The sequence below is a fragment of the Tauraco erythrolophus genome, chromosome 2 (genome assembly GCF_009769465.1).
Source record: "Tauraco erythrolophus isolate bTauEry1 chromosome 2, bTauEry1.pri, whole genome shotgun sequence".
NCBI lineage: Eukaryota > Metazoa > Chordata > Aves > Musophagiformes > Musophagidae > Tauraco > Tauraco erythrolophus.
In genome coordinates this window covers 44505302-44531107 of record NC_141466.1, presented here as the reverse complement: position 1 = coordinate 44531107, position 25806 = coordinate 44505302, and the positions used below count along the sequence as shown (strand labels likewise).

The following is a 25806-nucleotide window of genomic DNA, read 5'->3' as shown; positions in this document are numbered from 1 at the left end:
TCAATGAATGAGACAAGGTGTTTTAGAACTTAAAAGGAGAAAAATGCAAGTCGTTATAACCTCTCATTCTGGCTCCATAGGTTATGTCCTGCCTTTGATACATAATGCAATTTAATATAATTTAAAACCTGAAGGGTTAAATAATTATTCTTCTAGGACTGTCTAGACAAACATTGACATAGTCATCATAGTACAGAGCCCTGATAATTTATATTTACATATCTTAATAAAAAAAGGACATTATATAAAATTACTTTCTGGGCGTTAAAATGTTTTGCTTTGCCATTTGCATACACATTTATGTACATAAGATGAACGTTAAAGTATTGCATAAATAATACAGCATTTTCTCAACATCTGATTATATTCTAGCTGTTACCAAAGAATGCATTTTTATTCTTGCTTTCAGTATTTAGCCAGTACAACGTATTAATGTCTGCCACATACAAAGCAAGAACTTGAACGCTAAGTAAATATCTTGATTTTCAAACGTGCAGCTCCAAACAGGGGGAGGACTAAGTGTTTACGATAGAGAAAAACACTGAATTTAAATAATCAGGCATCTTTCAGAGGTGTGAATAAGGAAGGTGTTTAGAATGACTTAAAGCATAATATGATGTCTATAACCAGTTCAAAAGCAGGATGATATCTGATGTCACTTTTTTTCCTTAGTTTCTTAAACTCAGTCTGCAGGGGCTAAGAATATGACATTAAGTACAATGACCTATGACAAAAATTATTTAGAATGTAGACTTGAGAACTTTAAGGTGTATTTCTTTATTTAGTATTTTAGACCTGAGCAATTAATTTCCAGCAAACAGAGAAAAAAGGGAATTTCCTATAAAAATATCAGTATAGAACAAAATATTTTAATTCCGGTTTTTGTATGGGTTCATGTACACAGTTTTACTAAGTTATTTTCTGAATTTGGGGTGGAGTAAAAGAATTTCAGTTTGGGCTTCATGACAATTAATGCTATATTTAAAAATCTCTAGAATGTGATGATACCTAACAATACTCCGTCGAGGTTCGTTGCACAGGCTGAGGCACCTCAGATACACAGCTTTTATGGACTTGATCTGAATTTTATGCTTATGATAACACTTTGCTTGCAATACTTTTACGTAACAGTTCAAGCATATGTTACGTCAAGTTCTTATGGGTCTGCAACGCAGACCAAATGGTATTACCACTGCCAAGCTACCCTCTAGTTCCATAAGTGATAGACTGTAACTAAAGCTGCCAAGTTTGAGATATAACTGCACCCAAGTTAACTGATCAACAGTGACATCCATACACAAATGAAGCATGAGCTAGTAACAGACCAGTAAGAGAAAATGGAATAAAGTGAAAATAAAATCCCACATTTTTAGACCAAATTTTCCTTTTTTAACTTCAAAATTAAGAAGTAATAACATTTTTCAACTGCAGCAGTCGTAACGCTGACCAATATATAAAATTATAACCCCTCGAGAAATAGAAAAATCAATGCCATAAGCAGTGATATGAACGTTCACAGGCCATTAGGCTGAAAAATACAGATAAAACAGCAGCTTAGCCTTGATATATACATGTAAGACGACAACGTCTGTGTATCTTTCCATTTGAATGAATCCAATTATACTTTAAACTTAAATTGATACCTGGGTACACTGAGAAATGGCTTCATCCAGTGCCAGAGCTCGCTTTTTGACATCTTCCTTAATTTGACTGTAAAGGGTGTCAGCTGCCACATATTTCTCTTGGATAGAAAAACCTTCTCCTGGGCTCAGCTCCAGCAACTGAGGCCCGGTTTTGTTCATCTTATCTATATGAGGCTTGTGTTCAGCGATCAGCTCACGCAGTTGCTATAACAAACGAAAGAACTTATCAGTTTCTCATGCTTGCACCACCACATTACAGCTGTCCGCACTTCTAACACATCCAGCTGGCAAGAAATTCCAAACAAATACCCTTCGTCCTAATGTAAAGCACAAATAACATCAAATAAAGTTAGCGACTGCTCTGCCAGTGATGTCTTCTCCCATTCCAACACAAAGCTATCCAGGCATGAAACATCACAATTAGAGGCATGCTGGAAAGGTCCGTGCAATACCCTTGTAGGACATGGGTTATGTCCTACATACATAGGACATATGATTACAGGTAAAATATAAGATGCTAACTATGCATATGATGCTGGCAACAGAACACTCCCCATCATTTTTAGTACCTATAATGACAGAAATGGCAACAATATTCCAGACATGTGCGTAACACCACCACGTATATACTCTCCATGTTGATATTTGTCACTTGACGCAAAGCCTTCCTTTGAAGAACATCACAAAAAGAGGTACTGGCACTGCAAGAATATTAATTCAAATTATCCTTGATTTAAGAAGAAGAAACTAGCACAAGGAACGGTCAAAGAAATCAGTGAAAAGAACGAAAGGAAGACTGTCAGTAGAGACCTATCAACTTAGTTTGGCAGTCTTCCCTCTGCCCACAAGAACCCTCTGTCTTCGCAACAGTGCTATTACTTAACTGACACAAAGTTTAACCAGTAATTAATAAGTAAATTAAATTTTATCTCAGCTCTCTACTTCCTCTCATCATCCACCCCAAAGAAAGTCAAAACTGTACAGAAGACTGTGCAGAGGCTTGTGGAAGTGAAAGGTCACAAGGTGTCTTCCAACTTGCCTAAGGTTTTTGATTTTGCTTACTTGCACTCATAGATCTGACAAAAGGGAAAGGTTTCTTTTGGGAGCAGCCCGATCCTTCCCTCCAGTTTTATTTATTTGCCCAGCTCATTCCTCCCATTTCAGAAAAATCTGACTGTCCCTCTCGGTGCTGTGACCGCTTGTTTCTATCCTAAAGCCCCTGTGCAGGAACATGAAAGGCACATGCTCTGTTCCTCCCAGCTCAGAGTTTGTTTAAATCAATGAAGACACAGAAAAAGGCTTCTATCAGCCTCAGTGTAAATAAATCCTCTTTTCTTCAACTAAGGTCCTTCCCTTAAAAAGAAATCCTAATACTGGCTTGCTTACTTGCTCCTCCCCAAGAGGAGAGGTTGAGAAGACTGAAAAGACAGTGACCATGACACTCCACGGTCCCCTGATGACAAAACACCAATGAAAATGCAAAACCCCCAGACTCTAGCTACTCACTGAGAATGTAACTATTTGTGTATCTCACTAAAAGAAAAATGTTGATTAGCAGAGAAGAGGAAAAGGTGGAACTAAGAACAGTTTGAAAGTTTTTAGAAAATAATTCTGTGTGTTCCATTTTTGTGCACAAATAAATGATATGACACAAGGCCACAAGAGTGCACATTTCTGGGTCCAGACCTTATGCTAGCAATCTGCCCACAGCTCAGTTCAAACCAAATTGACCGCATGTTGCTCACACAGAAACAACTCTATGAATTCTATGACTTGGAACAAAGATAGTCATCAGTAAATACTTCAGAACAGAAATGTAAGTGAACATAGAAAACTGTTTTCAATTCATATTCAGAACTGTCGTCTTTTTTTTTTTTTGATAGAACAATAAATGATTTAGTCTTCTGCATGATCTACTATTAGGTAAACAATTCCAGTAAGCAAGTATTTCAGATCAGATTACGTGTTAAAATTGCTTGACATTAATCTTCTACTTAACAAACAAATCTCAACTAATGGCATAGCCCAGGGAAAATGCAAAAATAGAGGCTCATCTGAAGGGCCTCTCATGCAAGCAGAATGATTAAAGTAGATGAGGAACAATCCTGTAAGTAAAGCAAGCATGATTTGGATCACAGTGACTAATCAAGATAGTTTGTAAAGCTCATGTTATATAGCTAGTCTTAAAAGACCATGTTTGTTCATTGTGGACATAATAGGAAGACAAATGAGCGAACCCAGTGTTTACCAGTACATGAGTGGCACATCATCATTAACTGGTCTCAGAGTAAACAAGACTTTGAAGCCAGGGTTCATCCTATCTAACTTGAGTCACTTAATTGAGGCAGCTAAAATAAAAAAAAAAATCTAGTTACTCTATGCTCAGCATGGAGAGACAGGTATCTCCAGTAGCCACATGGGATTTGCATGTGCCAAAACATGCAGGTTATTAACCTCAGCGGGATACATCTGATTCCATGGGATACCAGTGGCCATATATGAAACATACTCATTTTTATCCCAGCTGATTATTCCTCTATGTAAGAAAGTACATATGGTGGTGAGCCTACAACATTGTTGCCTCTATTTTGTGATGTGATGGTAAACAATTATTTCTTTTAATTATTACATAACAAACATACTTGACACGAGAAATGATAATGAGATTGGCTGGAACCCAAGCAATCAATTCTTGGCCCTCTAATTGCCCATCCTCCTGGCTCAGCTAAGTTAAGTTCCAATGATACCAACAAAACAAAAGCCAAATTTTTTTACATGTACATAGGATCAACATATGTGCATATTTCTATATAGACTGTATACAAAGGCAGCATTTCACTTTCATCATGCTGAGAGCAGGTACTCCAGTTCTTCAGATGTTTAGATGTTTTACCTCCTTTTGTTTCTTGCTACAACATTCCACATCTATTTCTGTTTATGGGTTTGGTTTGTTCTAATATTGACATTAATGTGTACTTTTAAATATACTTCTGAACTACCAGCTTTTGTCTGCTCAGTTCTCTCACTACATTGGCAATTTTTTTCCCCTTTAGCCTCTTTTATGCTTATACATTGTTTGCTGCCTTCCCCAGTGAATCTTGTTTGCATGCACAGCTCGAGAAACAGTAGAGGCACGATTGAAAATGTATTTATTTTGTATACTATTCTAAGTAATTCTTTTTTCAAAAGAAGTAAAACTGTCTTGGTTTTCAGAACTTAGCAGAGTATTCCACAGTTCTAAGCAGAATACTACTTGGCTTTTGACACTTTGTTTTTCAAAACTGGCAAAATGCTTACCCTATCCTCTTCTTGTTGTTGCTTTAAAGTTTCATATTCAAGTGCTGGCGCAGGAAGCTGAGAGATGATCATTTCTGTTTCAATTAACCATGGCCAAAGTTCTTCATAGGTCTCCCAGAACTGGTTAACCAGAGACTGTGCCCGTTCCAGCTGGAGGTTTCTCTCAGAGTTCATCTGACAGACTGCATCGTATTTCCGTAAAAGGCTTTCCATTTTTTTCTGTAAATTAATATTAACAAAAAATAGCAATGTATGTTTTTCCATATGTCTATTACCTTCATTTCCAAATAATCTTTCATAATTATGGCACCAAACCACAGTGAACCAAATTTTAGTTTTGATATTTCTACAGTATCAGTGTTTAAGGTGGACAGAATCAATATTCTGGGAGATTAGAATTTGGCAGAGTACTTTCAAAGTAATTAAACATATTTAACGATATTGATACTTACAAATAACAGTGTATTCATAGGGCTTCCAGTCAAGCTGCAAATGATTTGAATGCAGGTCTTAGCCCCACTTCCTTACTAAAGACACTTATCCTTAGTGACACTTGGCAGAAACAAAGTTTTCCACAGCATTTCGAATCAAATTATGAATAATACACAGAAATCTAGTGGGTTTTTTAAAATCTAAAAGATAGCAGGGTATACCGCTGTGCTTGCAGCTTACAAACTTGCAACAGAAACCACAAAACATTTTCCACGTTAGATACATTAATTAAGAAGGATGTGTTACCATCAATAATACGATAGAACTACAAGGTTTAAATATCACAAATCTACTGTATTTGGGCATGTGATAATAAAAGAAAGTATCAACTAGCTATACATTTTTCCATGGAAGACTGTCCATGCTATCATTTTTATGAAATATTGTATGTGACAATGCCCATAAATGCTAGCCTTGGCAAAACTAGACATAGAAGCAAGCCATTGAATGTGAAGTAAAGAATCTTTTTTGGCAGAACAAGCTATCCTTTCATTTGTTATGTCTTGCATGTAAATTAAGTATAGAGATGCTATCCAAAGGACAAAACATGGCCTAACACACAGATATACAGCATTTTTGACAAATACAAATATTTAATAGAGACTCACATAAAACTGTTCTGTATGACCACAGTTTCATATACAGAATCTCCCATCTATTTTAAATTCACTTAAGACCAAATCAAATTTATCCAGAGATCCTGCAGCAGAGCACAATTAGCAAAGTATTGTTGTCCAACAAGGGTGGTCATTGGAAGGACTATATTTACACAACATACCCAGCCTCAATGTAATTTAGTAAAAAAACCAAACCTCACAACTAACCCATTCTTAAATGCCAGCACAAAAAAAATTGTCTGTCTCTATATATAGCCCAAACATCAGGTGCTCTGTGTGTGTAAAAAAAAAAAAAAAAGGCATAAGAATGCTTTTGATGGGCTGTGTTAGTCAACAGGATGGAATAATCTTGACACATAAGGTCCACACTGAAATTGGCAGAAACGAAAGTAAAGATTCACACTGAGGTGCACAGCTATTGAAATCAGCACAGAAATACACACACCCAGAGAGTCACTGACCCAAGAGAACTGGGCAAGATAAACAGTCAGATTCCACACACAACATCCCAGATGACTAATACCTACTCACTCCATCATCCATTGGCTAAAATACTATTTACCATGGATGAAGATGATAAATGGGGCTCCAAATTAGTGCTGGGCAATGAAGCAAGTAGACAGTTGTTTGCTCTTTGAACATCCTGAAGGAAGGTCAGTGATACACAACAGCATTTCTTCTAGTATTACAATCCTCAGACTAGAAGCGGTTGTAATTAATGCTTTTTCATTAGTATTTAAAAAAAGACGCTATAGGAATCCTTCTACTTATATATTGTCTGTCTACCACTGTAGCTGCGATTTAAGGAACTTTACCTTCATGATCTGTTTTTCTTCTTCGGTGCACGTGTTCATAATCTTATCCCCAGATTTAACAAGCTCATCTATAGTATCTTTGTGCCTCAAAATCTCCATGGTAAAAGCCTTTAAACACAATAAAAAATGGTCATTAAAATAAAAATAATAAATAGAGTACGTGGAGCAAAATCTTATTTTTGAAATGCATTATGATGGACTAAAAATTGAATCTTGCCAGTACATTTTCTAGATGGAGAGTGTGCCGGCCAATAATTAACATGACAGTTGGAAATGCATTTCTTTTACCTTTTGAACTTGTAGCTGAGCCGTGGTCTGGTCTTGCTCAAGCCTAATATCACCCAGAGACATCAGTTTCTTTTCTGTTTCTGCAATCCAGGCAAATTCAGCATCAGCTGCTTGATCAAACTAAATGAAGGAGACATTAATTAGTTTAGTGGTTCTACAGACATGAAATTAGAATCACTGTTTCGAAAATTTTAAAGAACATTGAAAAGCATACTTTTCAATTGTTAGAAAGAGAGCAGCTCACTTTCCATACGAGGTTTTTATATAAATGAAATACAAAGCCCAAAATGGTTCTGAGGGATTGTAATACAAGCAGTTTAATTCATAAGCGTGACAAAGCAACAGAAGCAAATGCAGTTCTCCAAAGCCTACAGGTCTCTAACAGACCTAAGAAAATAAAAAGTTACAATTTCAGAATTTTAACGAGACTGTTTATTTTCATTTTATTCTATTTCACATGTCTTTTCCATCTCAATGTTTATTACTACTGCTAGTATTGCAATTATCCTAAAAAAATAGCTGTTTGATGTTATCCTTTTAATCTTAAGAGCTGCTTTGATATTAAATGATAAAGGCAAAACAGTCACAGTTCAACTAAGTCAGTGGAAAAACCTCACTGAATTCAGAGAAGACCAGATTTCATACAAAACCAGACCTTGGATTATTTGTGAAAATTCTTTCGGGCATTTGGGTGCAGCCAGTCCTTTTCCTAAAAGATTAACTTTTGACTACCATTACTCAACACTTGTATGTTTCAGAAATTACCTCAAAGCACTAAAGTAATGAGAAGATTTAAAGGATCTGTTTCTTACTAATTTGCGAAGCAGAGCATGAGATCCTGAAAAGAAGTACATAGGGATCTAATTCTTCTGAAAAGACCAAATTTTAAAAAAATCATACATTCTCTTTTCAGCTCAAGTTTATAGGCATGTATCTTAGCAGACACACTTTGCAGTACTCAATGGGTCAGCTCTGAGCTTAAGCCATAGAGAAATATGACATGGGATGACCAGATGCACACAACAGTCATCACAGAAACTACTAGGAACTAATTTATTTATTTATTTATTTAAAACTATGACCCTCACTGCAATTAGCTGAACATTAATATGGCTCTGAGTTATTGTGAAACTCTATCAGGACGTTTTAGGTCAGAATCTCCTACTTGTGTTGTTGATATCCACGCTTTCCTCAGAAGTCTCTTTCTGACTACTCTGAGTCTCTCTTGTTTTACTAAATCTGCTGGTCTGCGCCTCTGCGGCTGCGGACCATGATAGCCCTGCTCCTGTAACGTAGCTGGAGTTCACTTTAGCCACTAAATCAGTCTTGTCTTAGTGGTTAATCATGAGTCACACAAAAACAAAAGAAGCAGTTCTGAGATTTCATCCTCAGAGAAATGAGTCAATCTTTTTCAGCTTTTAGAATCCATTTGTTACATGAAAGAGTACAAATGTTCTTTTTCACTATATGTCGTTTCCCATTTAAAGTAAGAGAAAGTAAGTTTTGTCCTAAATACTGTGACTTACTAATAGAAAGGCATATCCTGAAACAATCAGTACAGTAAACACTAGCATGAAAGCACATGCACCAGTGGTAGTTAAATCCTGGCTTTAGAAACTGCAGTTCACAACCAAGCTTTTCAGAAGTCGATCTATGATCCAAATGAATGAAATAAAGAAGGTGATTTCAAAGGGGTTAAATGCACAAATTAGCTGCAGTGTGACTTCCTGATACCAAATATCCACAGGTATGTAAGTAACATTGAGGAAATGTTTAATGGAAATGATAAAATCAAGGCATGGCAGTGAAACTTCGAGGTTACATAGCATCAAAGAAGGACAGGACTCTAAACTCCATTTGCTGAGGGTATAGGATTTCCAATCTGTGATGTTCAAATATAATATTAAGGAATAAAAAGCAGAAAATTGGTATTCTCTGCATCCAAAACTTGAAGTGTTTTCTTTCCATTATGCACGACAGTTATTTATGAGCCCTGAACTTTACTTGAGTCACTATAAAATCATCTATTTCATCCCCACTCAGTTTAACCAAGCACAGTTTATTGTGGTACTTTCTCTTCTACCCAGGAATGAATGACCTCTAAATATGATGACATTGTGATTTGCTCCATGAATGCTTTCTAAAGCGCTCTCTATGGCTGCTTCAAGGTGAAGAACAGCAAGTAAGCCAAATGTAGAATATGGCCTTCTGTTTCTACGTAGCACTCCTTGCGCTAGGGTAAGATGCCAAGCAATGCCTTAAGTATTGAGAAATTAAGATTAAAACACTAGTTGAATTTATCTCTTAAGATAATTCTATCCACCTGAGAGCATTTTGGGCAGGTAGTTAAAAAACAGGACGTTGCATTAGTCTACTAAGCCTTCCAGTTCCTGTTAACAAAATGAAACAACATGCTCATCTGTTCACATAGCTTACTGCCTCTGTCACCTTGGCCCAGTAACGTCCAGCACAAACCCCACATTACTTCCATTGAACCCTCATGTTCTTGGTGGCTTTGTCCTCCACCCAAAGCTTTTTAATAGTACAGGCACTTGAACAGGTTGCCACAGGGTAAGCTTACAGAGCACTAGCTTCTCCAAAAACATTTATTTTACATGGTCTTTCTCTGAGCTAAATGGAAAGTAGCTTAACCTTGACTGGAAGCGTGTTAAGCCACTTGACATTTATCACAAGATATGGCATATAAGAGTATATTGTGGTGATGTGAGTTGGACTGAAGTGGAGGTTAGGGTTATGCAGGACTAGGGTACAACGTGCCCTCTTAATGTTAACTAGTCGAGCAGCAGCTCTAGACCTTTCATGCCTGGACATGAATCTGCTAAATTTGTGCTAGGGGACGCAACATATGTAATTCAGAAAAGTTGAAGGAGAGCCAGCATACACTCTCCTATCTCAGCTTATCACTCGCTGAAAAGAAAAATATCACCCTTTGTTTTTGAGGATTTCGTTAGTGAGACAAGATAATATTCATAGCAAACCCCTTAAAAAGTTAAACATGAAGTTATTTTTAACGTTAGTTATAAGGAGCTCTGAGTTACTGCCACAGCCTCTTTCAGTCAGCTTTCAACAAACTTTGAAACTGTCACAGATGCTTTCTCCTTGTCCACTTACAACTGTTTATGGGAACTATTAGCAGAAACAGAAATCTCCACCAATATTTTTATGTCTGAACCGTAGGCAGACACTGGAAAATTGCGTCTCCATGATGCATTTATAAGCAAAGAGTTTAAATATGGGACTATTTAGTGATGAAATTAGAATGCCAGTTCTCAAAGTGTGCCCAGATACATATGTGTGTGCATAGAAACCTCCACACGTTAAATAACTAAAATTTTGAGCCCCAAGAAGAAAAGCACTGTGGATATGAATAAAAGCAATTGTTATTTAAATCCTCCACTACAGCCTGAACAAGATGATCCAGCTTTTAATTGTGGAAAGTACAGAGGAGCTAGACAATCAGCTGATGCTAACAGGTGTGGCAACACTAATGATTTCAGTGTTGCGTCCAGTGAAATTGGCAGGGGATCTGGACCATATTTTACTTAACACAACGCGATCTGTGAAAGACAGGGGCCATTCGGTTCTTACTTAAGTTAAGCAAACTCCCGCTTCAGGAGTCACAAGATAGTTACAGCATTTTAAGCTACAAGACTGGTGTTTGTGTCAACAAAAAAGCTGAGTTCTGGCATTCATATCTGAACAGTGGAGTCCCATTCCATTCAAACAGGCTTTCTGTTGCCCAAGCACAACACATGTTTGGCAACATTATTAAAGGACATCTTTTGTTCAGTGACACATTGCCAGAGATTATCTGCTTCTACCCAAAGAACAGTTTTCAGTACCTGCTGAGATCTCAGGATGGCAGCATCAATCTCATCCACCTTCTGAGAGATCGTGTCACTCACTAATCTGTACCGTTCGTTGTCCTCCGTTATCATCTTGTCAAGCCCCTCTCTGGCCCTCCACGGCACCAGCTCCAGAAAGGCACTGCCAACTTCATTCAAAGTGTCCAGTAAGCCTTTGTTGTTCTTTACTTCTATTTTCAACTCCTGAAAAAGGCCGTTTAAAGTAAACATGTCAGCGTATGAGGGGAACACACACAGCTTGCACATGTTTTTTTATTCTTTCAACTACTCCATGAGTTGAGAACTGAAATGTTCTCCACACAAACCAAAGGGAAAAATTTGCATACTTATTTTCAGCTCAGTTGTATTAGTTTTCTGATACTGCAAGTTGTTTGACAGAGAAGTGGGTGATTCTTGAAGATGATTTTCTACAGAATATATCTGACGGTCTGAAATTCTTTACAATTTTGTAAGAGTTGTTAGTACTTAATGAAGCAACCAAAGAAAATAAAACAGATATTCTTTGCAACCTGTGACTCCATAAGGACCTAAATCACCAGCAAATGAAATCAAGCATGTAATAAAGCAAAATATGATGAATTCAAGTGATTTCTTAAACAAGCAATGACTGGATTAAATCCCAATCAAATCACCACACAATGATTCAGGAATGAGTTTTTACCTGTACAGAAACCCCCATCGCTGTTTCATTTCTTTTCTTTTTATACATATATAAGCAATTTAATGGAAAGGTATTTTTTTTAGCTTTGCCTCACAACACTGTCTGCACATCCTGTTCATACTACAATTTTTCTTTTGAAATAAATATTGTTAAACAAAATCAGTAATATGTATTTTAAATGCTGACTCTTTTTATACTTTACAGGATTTTATCCATGCCACAAATAAAGAACCAAAACAACTTTGTTTGACAACTTAAAGAGTTTTCCCAGAATTAGGTAGCTGCTTGAATAAAAAGGAAATGTTGTGCTTCTCTTGTGCTAAAAATAAACCTCAGCCCAATTTTGTAAGTGATTATAACAGATGACTCTGGAAAGTGAGTTTGATTCTTAACTACCGTTACATTCAGTCAAATGATCCGACGCCAAAATTAGTTACTCACAAAACAACTTCATGCCAAACAGAAGTAAAGACAAAACTAGCTGAATCATACAGTAACAAATAATTCACCAGTTCTAAAACCTACTTTTTGTCTTTCTTGTACTTGGCTTAATTCTTCACCCTTCAGTATTTGAGTTTCATATGAAAGTAACTCCAACTCCACTTCATCAAGCCATTTGCAGAGCTCCTCGTGAGTTGAGTGCAGTTGACCTGCAAGCTGCAGAGCCTGCTCCAAGGTCTTGGATACATCAGAACTCAATTTTGTAATGTCTTTGTATCTCGCTTTAAGGCCTCCCAGTTTATCTTGAATTATTACAACTTCATCACCTAAAATATCAGAGCTATGTTATCTCCTGTGATCACAAATATTTAAAGGCAAAAAAAACCCAACACTCAAATCCCAAACTCCACCTATTACAGAAATCTCAGTATTTTATTTATAAAGTAACCCAAGCAAGATGATAGGGTCAATCCTCAGCTGTTGTAAATTATCCTTCCATCACTAAAGTCCACAGAGTTACGAACTTTACCTCAGCTCAGGATCTGTCCTTCTGTCTTTTTTCTGCTTTACTAAACTATTAGAAAGTAAGAACTTAGATTCAATATTTAACACAAGTGCTCTTTAAAAAAAACCCCACCCTTAAATTCACAATACTTTTAAAGGCCAAAGAAAAAAGATTATAAAAGGGTTATTGAAAACAGAAAGGAAAAAATCCAACAAAATACTAACTAGATTTTCAATTACAGTAATATTTGCCACTACTGTGCACCCTCTTTACTATCCATTTGAAACACAATTCAAAAGGCTAAAATAAAAACAATCTACTGAAATTTATTAGCATATATTCAGATTTCATTATAGACTATGCATAATGTCTAAGTTTGGAAGAGAAAAGGACACTCCCCACCCCCAACCATATGTGTGTCTTAAAGAGTTCAAGAACTTTAGAAGCACTGGAAAATCTGGACAGATGTTGATCTACAGAACAGACACGTTGTGTACAACTGGAATGCAACTTTTCCCACAGTATTAGCTCCAATGGACGAAGCTTTCCTCTTACAGTAAAAGGTAGTCTAATATCTTGTTCATCCGTGGATGCCTGCAGGGAATTGACTGCATCCACTGCCAAACAGCTCTCCATTATGAGTAATGTCCATAACTTGCTATTAGGAATGGAATGTAGGTTGACTAAAATAATTTTCCACTAAAAATAATAAAGAATTCAAGGGCCAAATCCTCTATAGGCAAAAAAAAAAGACTTTTGCTCACTTACATTAAAATTCACTCACAGTAAAATTGGCCCAAAAACATAACCTACCTTGACCTCAAAACTTTAATAAAATAAACAAGTACAACTGCTTTAACCCGCAAATATGGACTAACATCTACAAGTTCCACTTTACTTTTCTCGTAAACATGTACAAGTAGAAGAAAAGAAGCCTGATGAATTACAGTTTCACATAAGCTCTCACCTGTTGTTTGTTTGAGAAGTTCTAAGCCATTTTGTAGAGCCAAATCAACGTTTTGCTTTCTAAGAAGAATCTCTTCCTGAAGATCCTAACAGAAAGGGCCATTTGTGTTAGCACAGACATAAAAAACAATATTATTTTTATTTGGAATAAGCATGTTGCCATTTTAAACAAAACATATTGATGAAAAATAAATGAAGTATGGAAATATAAATCAAATCTTAAAAAATAATTAAATAATAAATGAACAGAAATTAAAATACAAGTAGTTCAGAGTGCTGTTCCTCAAGCAATTCTGTGTTGCAATCTTGGGCTGACAGTTTGCTCAGTGGACTTCATTCAGCCAATTCAACTTTGTCCTCCCCAAAAACCTGAGCATTGCTGTAAGCTTGCTGGAGAAGTTCAGACCTGCTGTTGCTCTTCTCTTCAATCTCAATGTATCGGGCCTGAGAAGAATCTAGCTTTTCCTGCACCATATCTTTATCTTCGCTGGAGCTCATAGTCTTTAGAGACTGACTAACACTAATGGCCTGATGTAAACCCTTATGATGAGCTAGGACATCATCTTCTAGGACCTGTATTTTTTCAAATAATTAAGAATAATGGAAAAGAAAATCAGAAAAACATAAAAGAACTGTTAAGTGGAACTCAGTAAAAACTGAATGAAAAAGGACAGAATGAAAAAGAATCGCCCACTGTAGGAGAAGATCAGGTTCGAGACCATCTAAAGAACATGAAGGTGCATAAGTCCATGGTACCCGATGAGGCGCATCTGCGGGTCCTGAGGGAACTGGCAGATGAAGTTGCTAAGCCACTATCCATCATATTTCAGAAGTCGTGGCAATCTGGTGAAGTTCCCACTGACTGGAAAAGGGGAAACATAGCCCCCATCTTTAAAAAGGGAAAAAAAAGAAGACCCAGGGAACTACAGGCCAGTCAGTCTCACCTCTGTGCCTGGCAAGATCATGGAGCAGATCCTCCTGGCGACTATGCTAAGGCACAGGGAAAATAGAGGCGATTGGTGACAGCCAACATGGCTTCACTAAGGGCAAATCCTGCCTGACTAATTTGGTGGCCTTTTACGATGAGGTTACAGCATTGATGGATAGGGGAAGAGCAACTGACATTGTCTACCTGGACTTATCCAAAGCATTTGATACTGTCCCATACAACATCCTTGTCTCTAAACTGGAGAGACATGGTTTTGATGAATGGACCACTCGGTGGATAAGGAATTGGCTGGACGGTCGCTCTCAAAGAGTTGTGGTCAACGGTTCAATGTCCAAGCGGAGGCCAGAGACAAGTGGTGTTCCTCCAGAGTCAGTGCTGGAGACAGTGCTATTTAACATCTTTGTTGGTGACATGGACAGTGGGATCGAGTGCACCCTCAACAAGTTTGCAGATGACACCAAGTTGTGTGGTGTTGTGGACATGCTGGAGGGAAGGGATGCCATCCAGAGGGACCTTGACAGGCTGGAGAGGTGGGCCTGTGAGAACCTCATGAAGTTCAACAAGGCCAAGTGCAAGGTCCTGCACATTGGTTGGGCAATCCCAAGCACAAGTACAGGCTGGGCGGAGAATGGATTGAGAGCAGCCTGGAGGAAAAGGACTTGGGAGTGCTGGTGGATGAGAAGCTCAACATGAGCCGGCAATGTGTGCTGGCAGCCCAGAAAGCCAACCATAGCCTGAGCTGCATCCAAAGAAGCGTGGTCAGCAGGTGGAGGGAGGTGATTCTGTCCCTCTAGTCTGCTCTCGTGAGACCCCATCTGGAATACGGCCCTCAGCTCTGGAGTGTCCAACACAAGAAGGACATGGAGCTACTGGACCGAGTCCAGAAGAAGGCCACAAAGATGATGAGAGGGCTGGAGCACCTCTGCTATGAAGACAGGCTGAGAGAGTTGGGGCTGTTCAGCCTGGAGAAGAGAAGGCTCCGGGCTGATCTTACTGCAGCCTTCCAGTACTTAAACGGGGCCTACAGGAAAGCTGGAGAGGAACTATTTACAAGGGCGTGTAGTGATAGGACAAGGGGCAATGGATTTAAACTGAAAAAAGGTAGATTTAGATTAGATCTAAGGAAGGAATTTTTCCCTCTGAGGGTGGTGAGGCACTGGAACAGGTTGCCCAGAGAAGTTGTGGCTGCCTCATCCCTGGAAGTGTTCAAGGCCAGGTTGGATGAGGCTTTGGGCAACCTGGTGTAGTGGAGGATGTCCCTGCGCGTGGCAGAGGGTTTGGAACTAGATGATCTTTGAGGTCCCTTCCAAACCAAACCATTCTATGATTCTGTGAAATATTGCCAAGGTAAACATATACAACTCTAACAGAAAAAAAAACAACAACAAACCAAACAGCATGGTAAAATAGAAGTACACTGCAACAGCTTTGCCAGTTGTGTTATACTTTACAGAAGCAGCTAAAAAGAATGGCACAAGCACGTGTGTGGTTTGTATCTTACTTTATGCTGAGAAATTTGCTGCTGCAGTTTGGAGGCCTGCGTTCCAATGGGTTCTGCATTTGCAAGCCTCTTCTCTGTGGCGGTCAGCCACTCCACCAGTGGCTCCAGAGCTTCATGGAACTGCTGTGCTACCACCGAGATGCCTTCCAACTGACGGTTCCTAACAACACACCAAGAGAAAGGTTATTTTTTGTAATGAAGCAAGTGTGAAATAGGACAATAAGAGCGGGGAGGCGGGGAAGCCCCTTGAATACTTTGCAAAAAAAGAGAAATAATTCTGTCTTATTGTAGGTATCAGTCACCAAATGAAAGAGAAATATATTCATGACATTAAATGAAAAATAATACAGAGTAAAAATCAAATAAAAAATTTACGAAAACCCTTCCGAAGCTGTTTGAAACTCTTTTACCTAATACACAAACTTTGGAAATAAAGAGAATATGACTTTATTCATATACTTTTTGCTAAGCATTATCTATTGAGCAAAACTTTGGTTTATACTCGATTAGGATAGTTCTCAAGTTTCTAGCCGTCTTTAAGCACAAAGTTACATTCCCGTGACTATTACACGTTTTAAAGTGAGGCAAAGTCTTTATTGAACCAGAATATATTGTCATGCTTCCTCAGCATTGTAAAATATCTTTAAACATTTGTTCAACGATGTGAATAGAACTATTTGGCTCTACTTTTGCATCTCTTGTTGCAGATAAAAGCTCTCAATGAAGTTAATGAGACAATGTTAATAAAGCACAGAGACTTGACCTCCAAAATAAAAAAGCTGCATCTAAAACATTTCTGTTTCAGATTATTACATTTCAGAGAAGGCTCTTGATTACAGGAAGAGTCTTCTCTACAAACACTGCTGAGCAAATTTTATTCAAGCAGACTTTTGAGAGAGATTTACCTTATGTGAAAAACGTCACAATATTGTCTTTCAAACAGGGATCTCATTCCACACAACAGCTATGTTTATATGTGCTTCCCAAGGCTTATGAACAAGGTAGACCTGACACGCTTAGCCACAAAACACTCAGTGAAGTGCTTTACGTGGTTTTCAGAATAATCCTGAAATATCCTGTTCATTTCTAGAGATCAGCCAAAAAAAAAATGGAGACCAGCTTGTGGCTAATACATAGCTTGGAAAAAGTTGCAATTTGATTGGTAATTAAGTATCAGCAGGCTAGGAGAAAATATTAACTTAAATATGACATTAACATTTAACCCAGCTAATGAGTCAGATTCCTTCAATTAAAAAAAAAAAAAAGAAAGAAGGAAATAATGGTCTATTAGTGGTTGACTCTACTAATTAAAAAATCATATTATTAGTATGAGGTAACAAAAGAGGTTCAGAGTAAAAGAACTATAGAGAGGCTACCAGAACGAGCGGGCAACAACAGAGGTGAGTTCAAGGCTATTCTAAGTGCCCAAATCCCAACACTTTGTTCTTCCCAACAATTTGTTCTTCACTGTAAAGCTTCACCATTCACTGAAATTCCTTTTCTTCAACTTTCCAAGTCCTTTCTTGTTCTCAATTATATACCTTTCTCAGGCCGCCGCTTATGCACACTCTTATTCTCTCTACACTGAACAATGCTGTCCTTTTGAAATCCCCACCCAGAAAACACGTTCAGCAACCCTTTCAACAGTGATTTCTTCAAAGACACTTTACAGTTCAAAACTTCCCAAATATTTTGTATGTTGACAACGACTCATAAATCTACATATGTGCATACACAGATTCCGTGTATGTGTGTTTCATTTTTAATTTGAAATTGAATTGGACTGCAATGTCTTTAAGAGACAAGTGTTTTCTGTGTTGCTAGAATATATCTACATACTTTGATGGTTCTTTTTCTTCTTGGGAACTAAGGGAGCTCAGCACCTTGCATAAGTACATCAGCAACTGACAGTATAAGGACCTCTAAGTTATAGGAACTAATTATATGGATGACATCAAACAGAAAAAGAGAAGAAGAGTTGAGTGTCCCCTCTCTATAGCAGCATCTCAGGATTTTGAAGTTCCAAGGGAACATCATTACCATTAAAGTGTAAAATTTGCACTTGATTCTATGCAAAACGTGTTCTTGCATCAAGAAACTTGCATTATAATGAACTAATAGAGATAAAACATTCAGAAGATATATATGCTGTTAAACTTAGCGAATTCTGGCATCTTAGACTAAACTTTTTTTAAAAGATTTTGGTCTGTTCAAGTCATGTCTCTTCACTTTTCCTTCAGAGGACCTTTTATACCAACATCAAGACACAATAACTTAATGTAATAACTAAAATGATAGTACTTACAAGATTTCACACTATAGAGTTCCACATGCTGCTTCTCATCATCTATTACATGCTATGTCTATGTTTTTCAAATCTATGAAATAATTTCAAATACCTTGTTTCAGCTTTACTGAGCAATGCATCCCATCGACTATCCAGGAAACTCAACTGTTTCAAGATTTTCACTCTGTCAGCGGGTTCTGCTGACTCTGCAATTTTCTCTCCTTCACGCTTGATTGCCTCAACAGTAGGTTTGCGGTCATCCAGCAGCCTCTGAAGAAGCTACAGAGAAAGCAATCAGGCACCAGGTTATTAAGAAATATTGTAATAACACAAGTGTAAAAACAGAAGGAGCTAGACTTTTTGAAAACGTGTTAAAGCAAAAAAAAAGCAGCAGCAATGCCTGTATTGTGATGAAAGCGTGAATAGTGCTAACCAAAAAAAGAGATCACACCACGCACCCCCAACACATGCTCATTTCAGTTTCTCAACTGCTTTGCTACAAGCAGCAGTTTCACCAAGCCCAAACAACCTCCTTGATTTCTATTGGTAAAGATGTGTGGTAGCCCAAAGAGTGAACATCGGAAGAAAAAGTTCTATTTAATACCATCAAGGGAAACAAGCTATTTAGAGTATCTGATATGTTTTATAGGAATATTTTTGAGAAAGCTGCATGCCCTTCGACATTTGGCAACCCACAGATAATTCTGATATATAGAGAGGGAGGAAAACAGGTATTAAAAATATTGAATAATTGACTCATCACTTGTTTGAGATACAATTGAGTTCTCTGATCTAGTCCAGTAAATTAACTTCTCCCTCAAGAATAAAACACACCTCTGTCTAAAATCCTCCCTTCCTCCACATTCTCTAGTTGCCTTTGGTAACATCAACATTTTGCCTCTGCAGATATGCCAATATGACCACGTGTATTGACCATAACTTGATAATAAATCTCTGGGTGGCAGTGGGCCACACAGTCTAACTGCATGGACTGTACATTTCATGAGCTACATTATGCTTCTTTTTTTTAATAATCATTATTAAAATTTGCAAAAGTTGACAACACTGATAGTGCTTCTAGATTAGCATAGGTAATTTCCCCAGCAGCATTCCAGCTAATTACCAACAACAATCAGATCACAATCAGGATCAAGAGCCAAATATTTAAGTCCATAATCTGCAAAATTACCTTGGAATTATTACAATGAAAATTTACTAGTTTTTATTTCCTACTTTCAAAATGGCCAAACACTGGATTTTATGTTTTCTCTTTTTCCAATAGACCTTTAACAATCCTTTCCAGAGTGTTAATAATTCTAACCAGAGCTCAGATGGCACAGTGTCACCTTTTGTCTTACATCCCAGAAGATGAGTACTTCTCCCAGCCCTGGATAGATTCTTGAGTATTGAACAGATGGCAGCTTTAAACACCTCAGCACACGTCAATGTAATATAATACACCCGAACAGATTTTATGCTTTGCCAAAGACTGGGAATTTATTCTCATTGATCAAGTGGAAGGAGTGATATTCTGAATGCATTTCACTTACTTTCTGTTCTTGTATTTGGGCCTTCACAACTTTGAATTCAGCAGATGGTGGTTTCTGATTAGCCACAAGATCTTCTGTATCAATAAGCCAGCTAAGCAGAGATTCAAGGGCATCCTGGAACCTCCCACAGTGAAGGAGGGCTTCCTGCAATTGCGCAGCACGCTGGGCAACCTGAAAGAAAAAAAGAAGAGGATCAGACCCTACTCACCTTTTCTTTTTATTTCTGTGCAATAAGGAGCCAAAATCTGTAGAACATCTGGCAATATCACTAACATACACTCTCATTTTCAGAGCTATTCATAGCATCACTATGGTACAATTTAGCATGAATATCTTGGGGCTACAGACATCCAATGAAAAGAAGAGGTTGATTCCCAGTAAATCAGATTGCTCTTGTACAGTCCTTTACAAGGGATACCCCTGTTTTATATAGCTACAGTATTATAAAGTATACTGACAGGATGTTTGTGTTTCAGACAGTCTTTATTTTCCTTAGAGAAAGACCGAGCCAGGAACCCAAAGCAGCAACTCTTAATAAGGGGCAATAATCTCTCCAAAGGGAAGAATGGGAAAGAAGAAGGCAAACTGGCAAACTACAGGTGTCTGTGGTTCTGCTTCATCACTCCTTCAGGAAGACAGAGGTGAGGAAAATGGGCACTGTTTATACTTCCCACCCTTTCCATTTTCATCAACAGCTGTTGCTGGAAGAGGACTCTTCAGAAGCATAGAAAAACATTTACAGCCAGTTTTCCCAAGCAGCGATACCTTCCGATGTCTCAAGCAATACAATCCTTAAGGTGTCATAAAGGAAATCTGCCACTAGCCACACAAAGCTGGCTGTATCACTGCTCCGTACACTGCGCAGGTACGACAGCGTGCATGAATACAGAGTGAAAAAATGCAAGAACAAAGACTGAAGAGGTAATACTTAGAAGCAGCTGGCTACAAATGACAAGTGACCTTTCCCATAAATGTGTCACAACTCCAACCTCTTTTTCATTGGGTTGTCAAACCTCCCTGCTCTGTTTAAGCAGGAAGGAACACATGGTCCTAAAGGAGTCTTTCCTGAATGAAAATCCAGGACAGACCTACAGAAAGTTTGACAAAACCTTATAAATGATAATAATACCTCTGGCTACTAGTGATATAAATCTTATCCTCAGAGTTACCAACACAGTGATTGTGTAAAGTAATATAATTCATATTCTTAGTGAATATTTAATTTCCGGTATTTTGAAAGACATCAGTAAGCAAATAATAAAAAAGCAGAACACAACAAAAGCAAATTAGTATACAAAATAATAACCTTCTTAATAAGAGTCTTCCATCGGGTGTTGAAATCTTCAAGGTCATGTTCAAGGTTTTCTGTGTTGGTACTTTTAGCAGCACTTTGAATAAGGCCTTGACCCAACCAATTTACCTCCTGTTGTTTTACTTGGAGGGGTTCAATCTCTTCTTTCTGGAATACCTGTAGTTGAAATCCAAGACACATATGAAACATTGTCTCTTCTGATGTAAACACCAGATGCATTTTATATCACGGTACGCAACTGAAAATTGGTGTCTGGAAGAAAGAAAACAACTTGTTATCAGCACTTTCCAAAAAAAAAAAAAAAAAAAAAAATCTAACCAGAATAGTTTCAATCTAAACAGAGTAGATGCTATACACCACAGAGGGAAAATGATGTACATTTCTATGGTTAGTTTCAGATAGAAAGAAAAGAGGGAGAGAGAAAAATGGAGCGGGATGGGGGGGGAAGGAACTTCTACTAGAGGAAAAAATTAAAGACTGGAGGAACTTACCTGTTTAATTATCTGTCTACAAAATCTAGCAAAAAATGGCACAGAGGATTGTCAAATTGTCCTCAAACACACACACATGCTCCCCGAGAGAGGCAATTCGTCATTTTTTTTCCAAATTAGGACAAAAGCAAAAGTTTTAAGTTAAAGAAGCAGGGAAGGAAGAGACATTTTAACGTAGTTTTTAAGAGAGTATAACAGTAACAAGGGAGGAGGCACCACAGATGCTGCTGAAACAGTATCCCAGCTGACGCCCAGGAGAATGGGTCTTCATTCAGAGGGATATTCTTGCAAATTGCCAAGGCTTTGACCTTACCCAAACAGCAGTTTGAGCAGTTTTCTGTTTGCTTTATTTTACTCTTTCAGGTATTTAAGCTTTTACAGAGCCAGATTATTACCATTAGCAACAGCAATGCAAATCTCCATTTGTATTCAGCTGCATCAGGCTGCACTGACACCAGTGTCAATGAGATCAGAAAATGGCCTGAAGCCCCTGAATTAATTACACAGGCCAGTGAAAAATAAGCAATGAATAAACAATGCTAAAGAATGCTCAACTTTTGACCCTAAATCCCTCTATTTCTATAGCAGCATTCAGTAACAGTTTTGGTGTACACTTAGTGCATTGAAAGCAACCTTTCTCGGCGTCCTGAAAAGCAGGGATCACTTCGAACAGACCAGTGACTCTCCTCTTTTGCACCAAACACAGGGTGGCAAGTGGGTACTTTTAAAGCAGCAGACCTCAGGTGGCTGAGCACGCTCCCACCAGCTTGACAAGTCAATCCAGAAGCTGGAGCAACTACACTAAACACGAGGGGTAAAATAAACTAAAAACCCCTAAGAGCTGTGTTCCTGCAGACAAAAAAAACCCTGAAAACTGTTAAGACTGTGGTTACATGAAAACGGAGAGAGTGCAACCAGCTGGCTGCTCATGAAAAAGGAAAATGCTTGTGTTTTTCTTGACTGTAGGGTAGGGAGGAGGCAGAATAATATTTCCACACAGAATCAATAACAAATTCTTCTTTTATGTGCCATAAAGCCTCATCTTTTGAGAGCAATGTCCTACCACAGAGAGGACTGATCTCCATAATCTGCCCTTTAAAAACGCATGCATTCTTTGCAGAGAGAGAAGCTTAAAATAAATTACAATTATTGCTGAGGCCAAAGTTTACCAGAACAACTTAGCAACAAAGCTTGAAGTATCTCAGATTTCAACCAGAGTGGGAAGAAAAAAATTACAGACCCGACAAACACCCTTTCCTTATTACAAAGCTCCACTTCTTCCTCTCTTACCTCATCCACCACTCGCAAAGCGCTGCGAGATCCCGCGCTTGTAAAATACTACCGTAACGTCAGATCTGCTTTCTGGCAGGCAAAGGCAAAAGGCGGCTTTCAGGAGAGGCGCTGAGCCTTTAATCTGCCTTCTTGGGAAACCACAAGGATCTGATCCTGTTGCTTATACCTTGATGAGTAAGGCTGCTGGGGCTGTGGCTGCCCTGGAATGGCGCTGCCCGTAACCACGCTCTGCACGCAGGCCGAGCGCCAACATGGGCGCACGGAGGAGGCACTCCACCTCGGGAGGAACGGGCACCAGCTGGGCAATAAATAACTCGGCCCCACACAGCTGGAAGTAATCATCCCTCTCAGAATTCGCCCCAAATTCACTTTCTGAACTGACCCTCTCACCTATTTCGGACATCCCGTGTGTGCTAAGCAAATGATACTGATTACTGCATCTGCCGAATCAATAAAAAACCCTACATTTTTGCAACGACAATAACACTGAAAGAAAGCTTTAAACAAGTATCTTTAAGGCGGCATTACAACTGTTTTACAAATATGTGGATTTTTATTCTTTTTAATTACCTTGTTAGACAACAGGCCATTGCAGACTGTATCCAAGGTTTCTTGGATGCCAGTAGTCCAGATATTGCCTCTACTTCTCTCTGGGATAGCTTTTGGACGGTTTACAGTACTATCTACTTCAAGCTGTTGAACAGAAAATACTATTTCATCTGAGCCTGTACATGCTATATTGGATTCCTCTGTATCAGATAAAATCTCGTATTTTTCTAAATCCAAGTCACTAGTATTTACAGCAACATTTGCATAATAAGCATCCACATGATGATGTGCATCATCCACATAATCCTCATCTACTGTTGTGACTTGTGTTTTAATTTTTTCATGAACTTCGTATGCATTTTCCACTTCATTTTTGTCGAGGGAAACACTTCTTCCATCACTTTGAAAACCATCTTCATGTGGCAGAGTTTCCTCTTTGAAACCTTGTAAGTGAGAGTATTTCCCCCCCATCTCTTCCTGATCACTCTCACATGTCTGTGCATTGCTTTGTTTTACCTTTCCAGAGGGTAAATCGTCATGCAAAGTCGATTTGCAGCTTTCTTTGACAGGGACACCACTGCTTGCAAGCAGTGGGGTTTGCTGCTCTTTGCAAACTGCTGGGAAATACGGTCTGAACTGACCTACTGCATGGATATCTTCTGCAGAAGATAAACTTCGTCTCTGAGTTTGCTCCCTTGCTAACAGTGTATCTTGTTTTTCTTCCCTTTCTGTCGGAGGGCTGCATAAACCAGAATCATCCTCTTCTGAGGTAAGAGAATTCGTACCCCATTTGCATTTGTCTGACCTAGCTGTGTCTGACATATCAGCAGTTTCATTAAAGGAACATTCACTCTTATTCGTGTAATCTGAAAAGTTTGGTGGAACAAGCATTCTCCATGATCGCCTGTGCTCCTTCTTTTCTGTGTGAGACTTTGCCTTGGGTAATCCGGCCGTCCGAATTATATCGCTGTTCAGTTTGAGAGCGTCAAAGATCATTTTTTCATCTAACTTGTTACCTTCACGGCTTCGGAGCTCAAAAACACTGGAGGAAGTAATGGCACCATTGGAGCACAAAGTGCTGATGTCCAGTGTTCTGTGACTGTAGGGTAAGGTCCGGTCCGTGAAATGTCTCGAGGAGAGGCTGCCCTTGGAGCCCGAATCGATCTGTTCATTCAGCCGCACAGTGTCATAGATGGACCTCTGGGGAACGTAGCAGTCCTCAATGTTTAGATCTTCATCTTCTTCCCCTTTGCCAACACATGGAGGATTCTGACGTAGACAGTCCGGCCTGCTAAGTGGCTTCCCCATCCTGAAAGTATTTGCACAAGTCCACCACTATACCTTCGTTTTCATGGATACACGGGAAAAATTTAAAAATCACTAGCACTCTGAAGAATTATGCTAAACTTGCCCGTAGCATAAGATGCATAGATACAAAATACACATCATAACTTATGAGGTGGTTGAGGTCACTCGTAATCAGTGCATTGGTTTAAATGCAGCTTTACCTGGAAGTGAGGTGTCGTCCCGCCCCCTAAAATATAAAGTGCTTCAGTAAGAAAGTCACAGAAATCTTCCAATGTCACAGAAAACCAAAGTATAGCAAAAACCAGCAGTGGCTCAAATATTTCAAACAGTCCATGGAAGGCTTCATTTATTTTTCCAGGTCAGAATCTATATCTGAAATCTCCCGAATAAGCCTTCCAAAGGAACGAGCATTACAGAAGGCAGCACATTATCTTCTGTAGGTGATGGCTTAACTGTAATCCATTTAACCGGTTTGCAGAGTCCTATCTATCTCCTTTATAAATAAAACATGGTGCGGTAGCTTAAAAAGACAGAATCCACAGTGGCTGTGTACGGTCCAGACCAAGGCACGGAGAAAATCTTGGGGTGGGGGGGAAATAAGTTAAATCCAGAACAGTAAGAACAATAAACCAGCCCTTTACTTTTTTGGCAGTAGCTATAAATAACCTTGATCCGAAAGGCAGCTTATCCTCTTCTTGTACCAGGCTTGTCCATGGTGCCTCCCCAAGTCCCACGGGAAAACATCACTTTCTAGCAGCCAAACGAACCCGTCCTCTGAGCAGGCAGTCGGAAACCAAAACGTTTTAGACCGATTCTCCCAGTACCATCCTGGAGAGCTGTTTAAGGCAACTGCGGAGCAGAGGAAGCGCGGCGCGTCCTCCTGAAGGCACGGCAGGTTTACATTCGGCAGGTCCCGGCTACCAGCTGCAGCTAGCGGGCTGCCCGCGCTCCTTC

At 38.7% G+C, this 25806-nt stretch overlaps 1 protein-coding gene across 1 annotated transcript in view; it reads right to left on the bottom strand.

The window, feature by feature from the left end:
* DST (dystonin) overlaps window positions 1-25806 on the bottom strand; it is a 316005-nt gene that overhangs the window by 48295 nt on the left and 241904 nt on the right. Inside the window, 12 exon segments of the mRNA XM_086608314.1 lie at window positions 1644-1847; window positions 4941-5159; window positions 6865-6972; window positions 7153-7272; window positions 11016-11222; window positions 12226-12467; window positions 13614-13698; window positions 13874-14185; window positions 16063-16222; window positions 18462-18628; window positions 19900-20070; window positions 21206-21367. Coding sequence (XP_086464440.1) covers window positions 1644-1847; window positions 4941-5159; window positions 6865-6972; window positions 7153-7272; window positions 11016-11222; window positions 12226-12467; window positions 13614-13698; window positions 13874-14185; window positions 16063-16222; window positions 18462-18628; window positions 19900-20070; window positions 21206-21367 — 2157 coding nt within the window.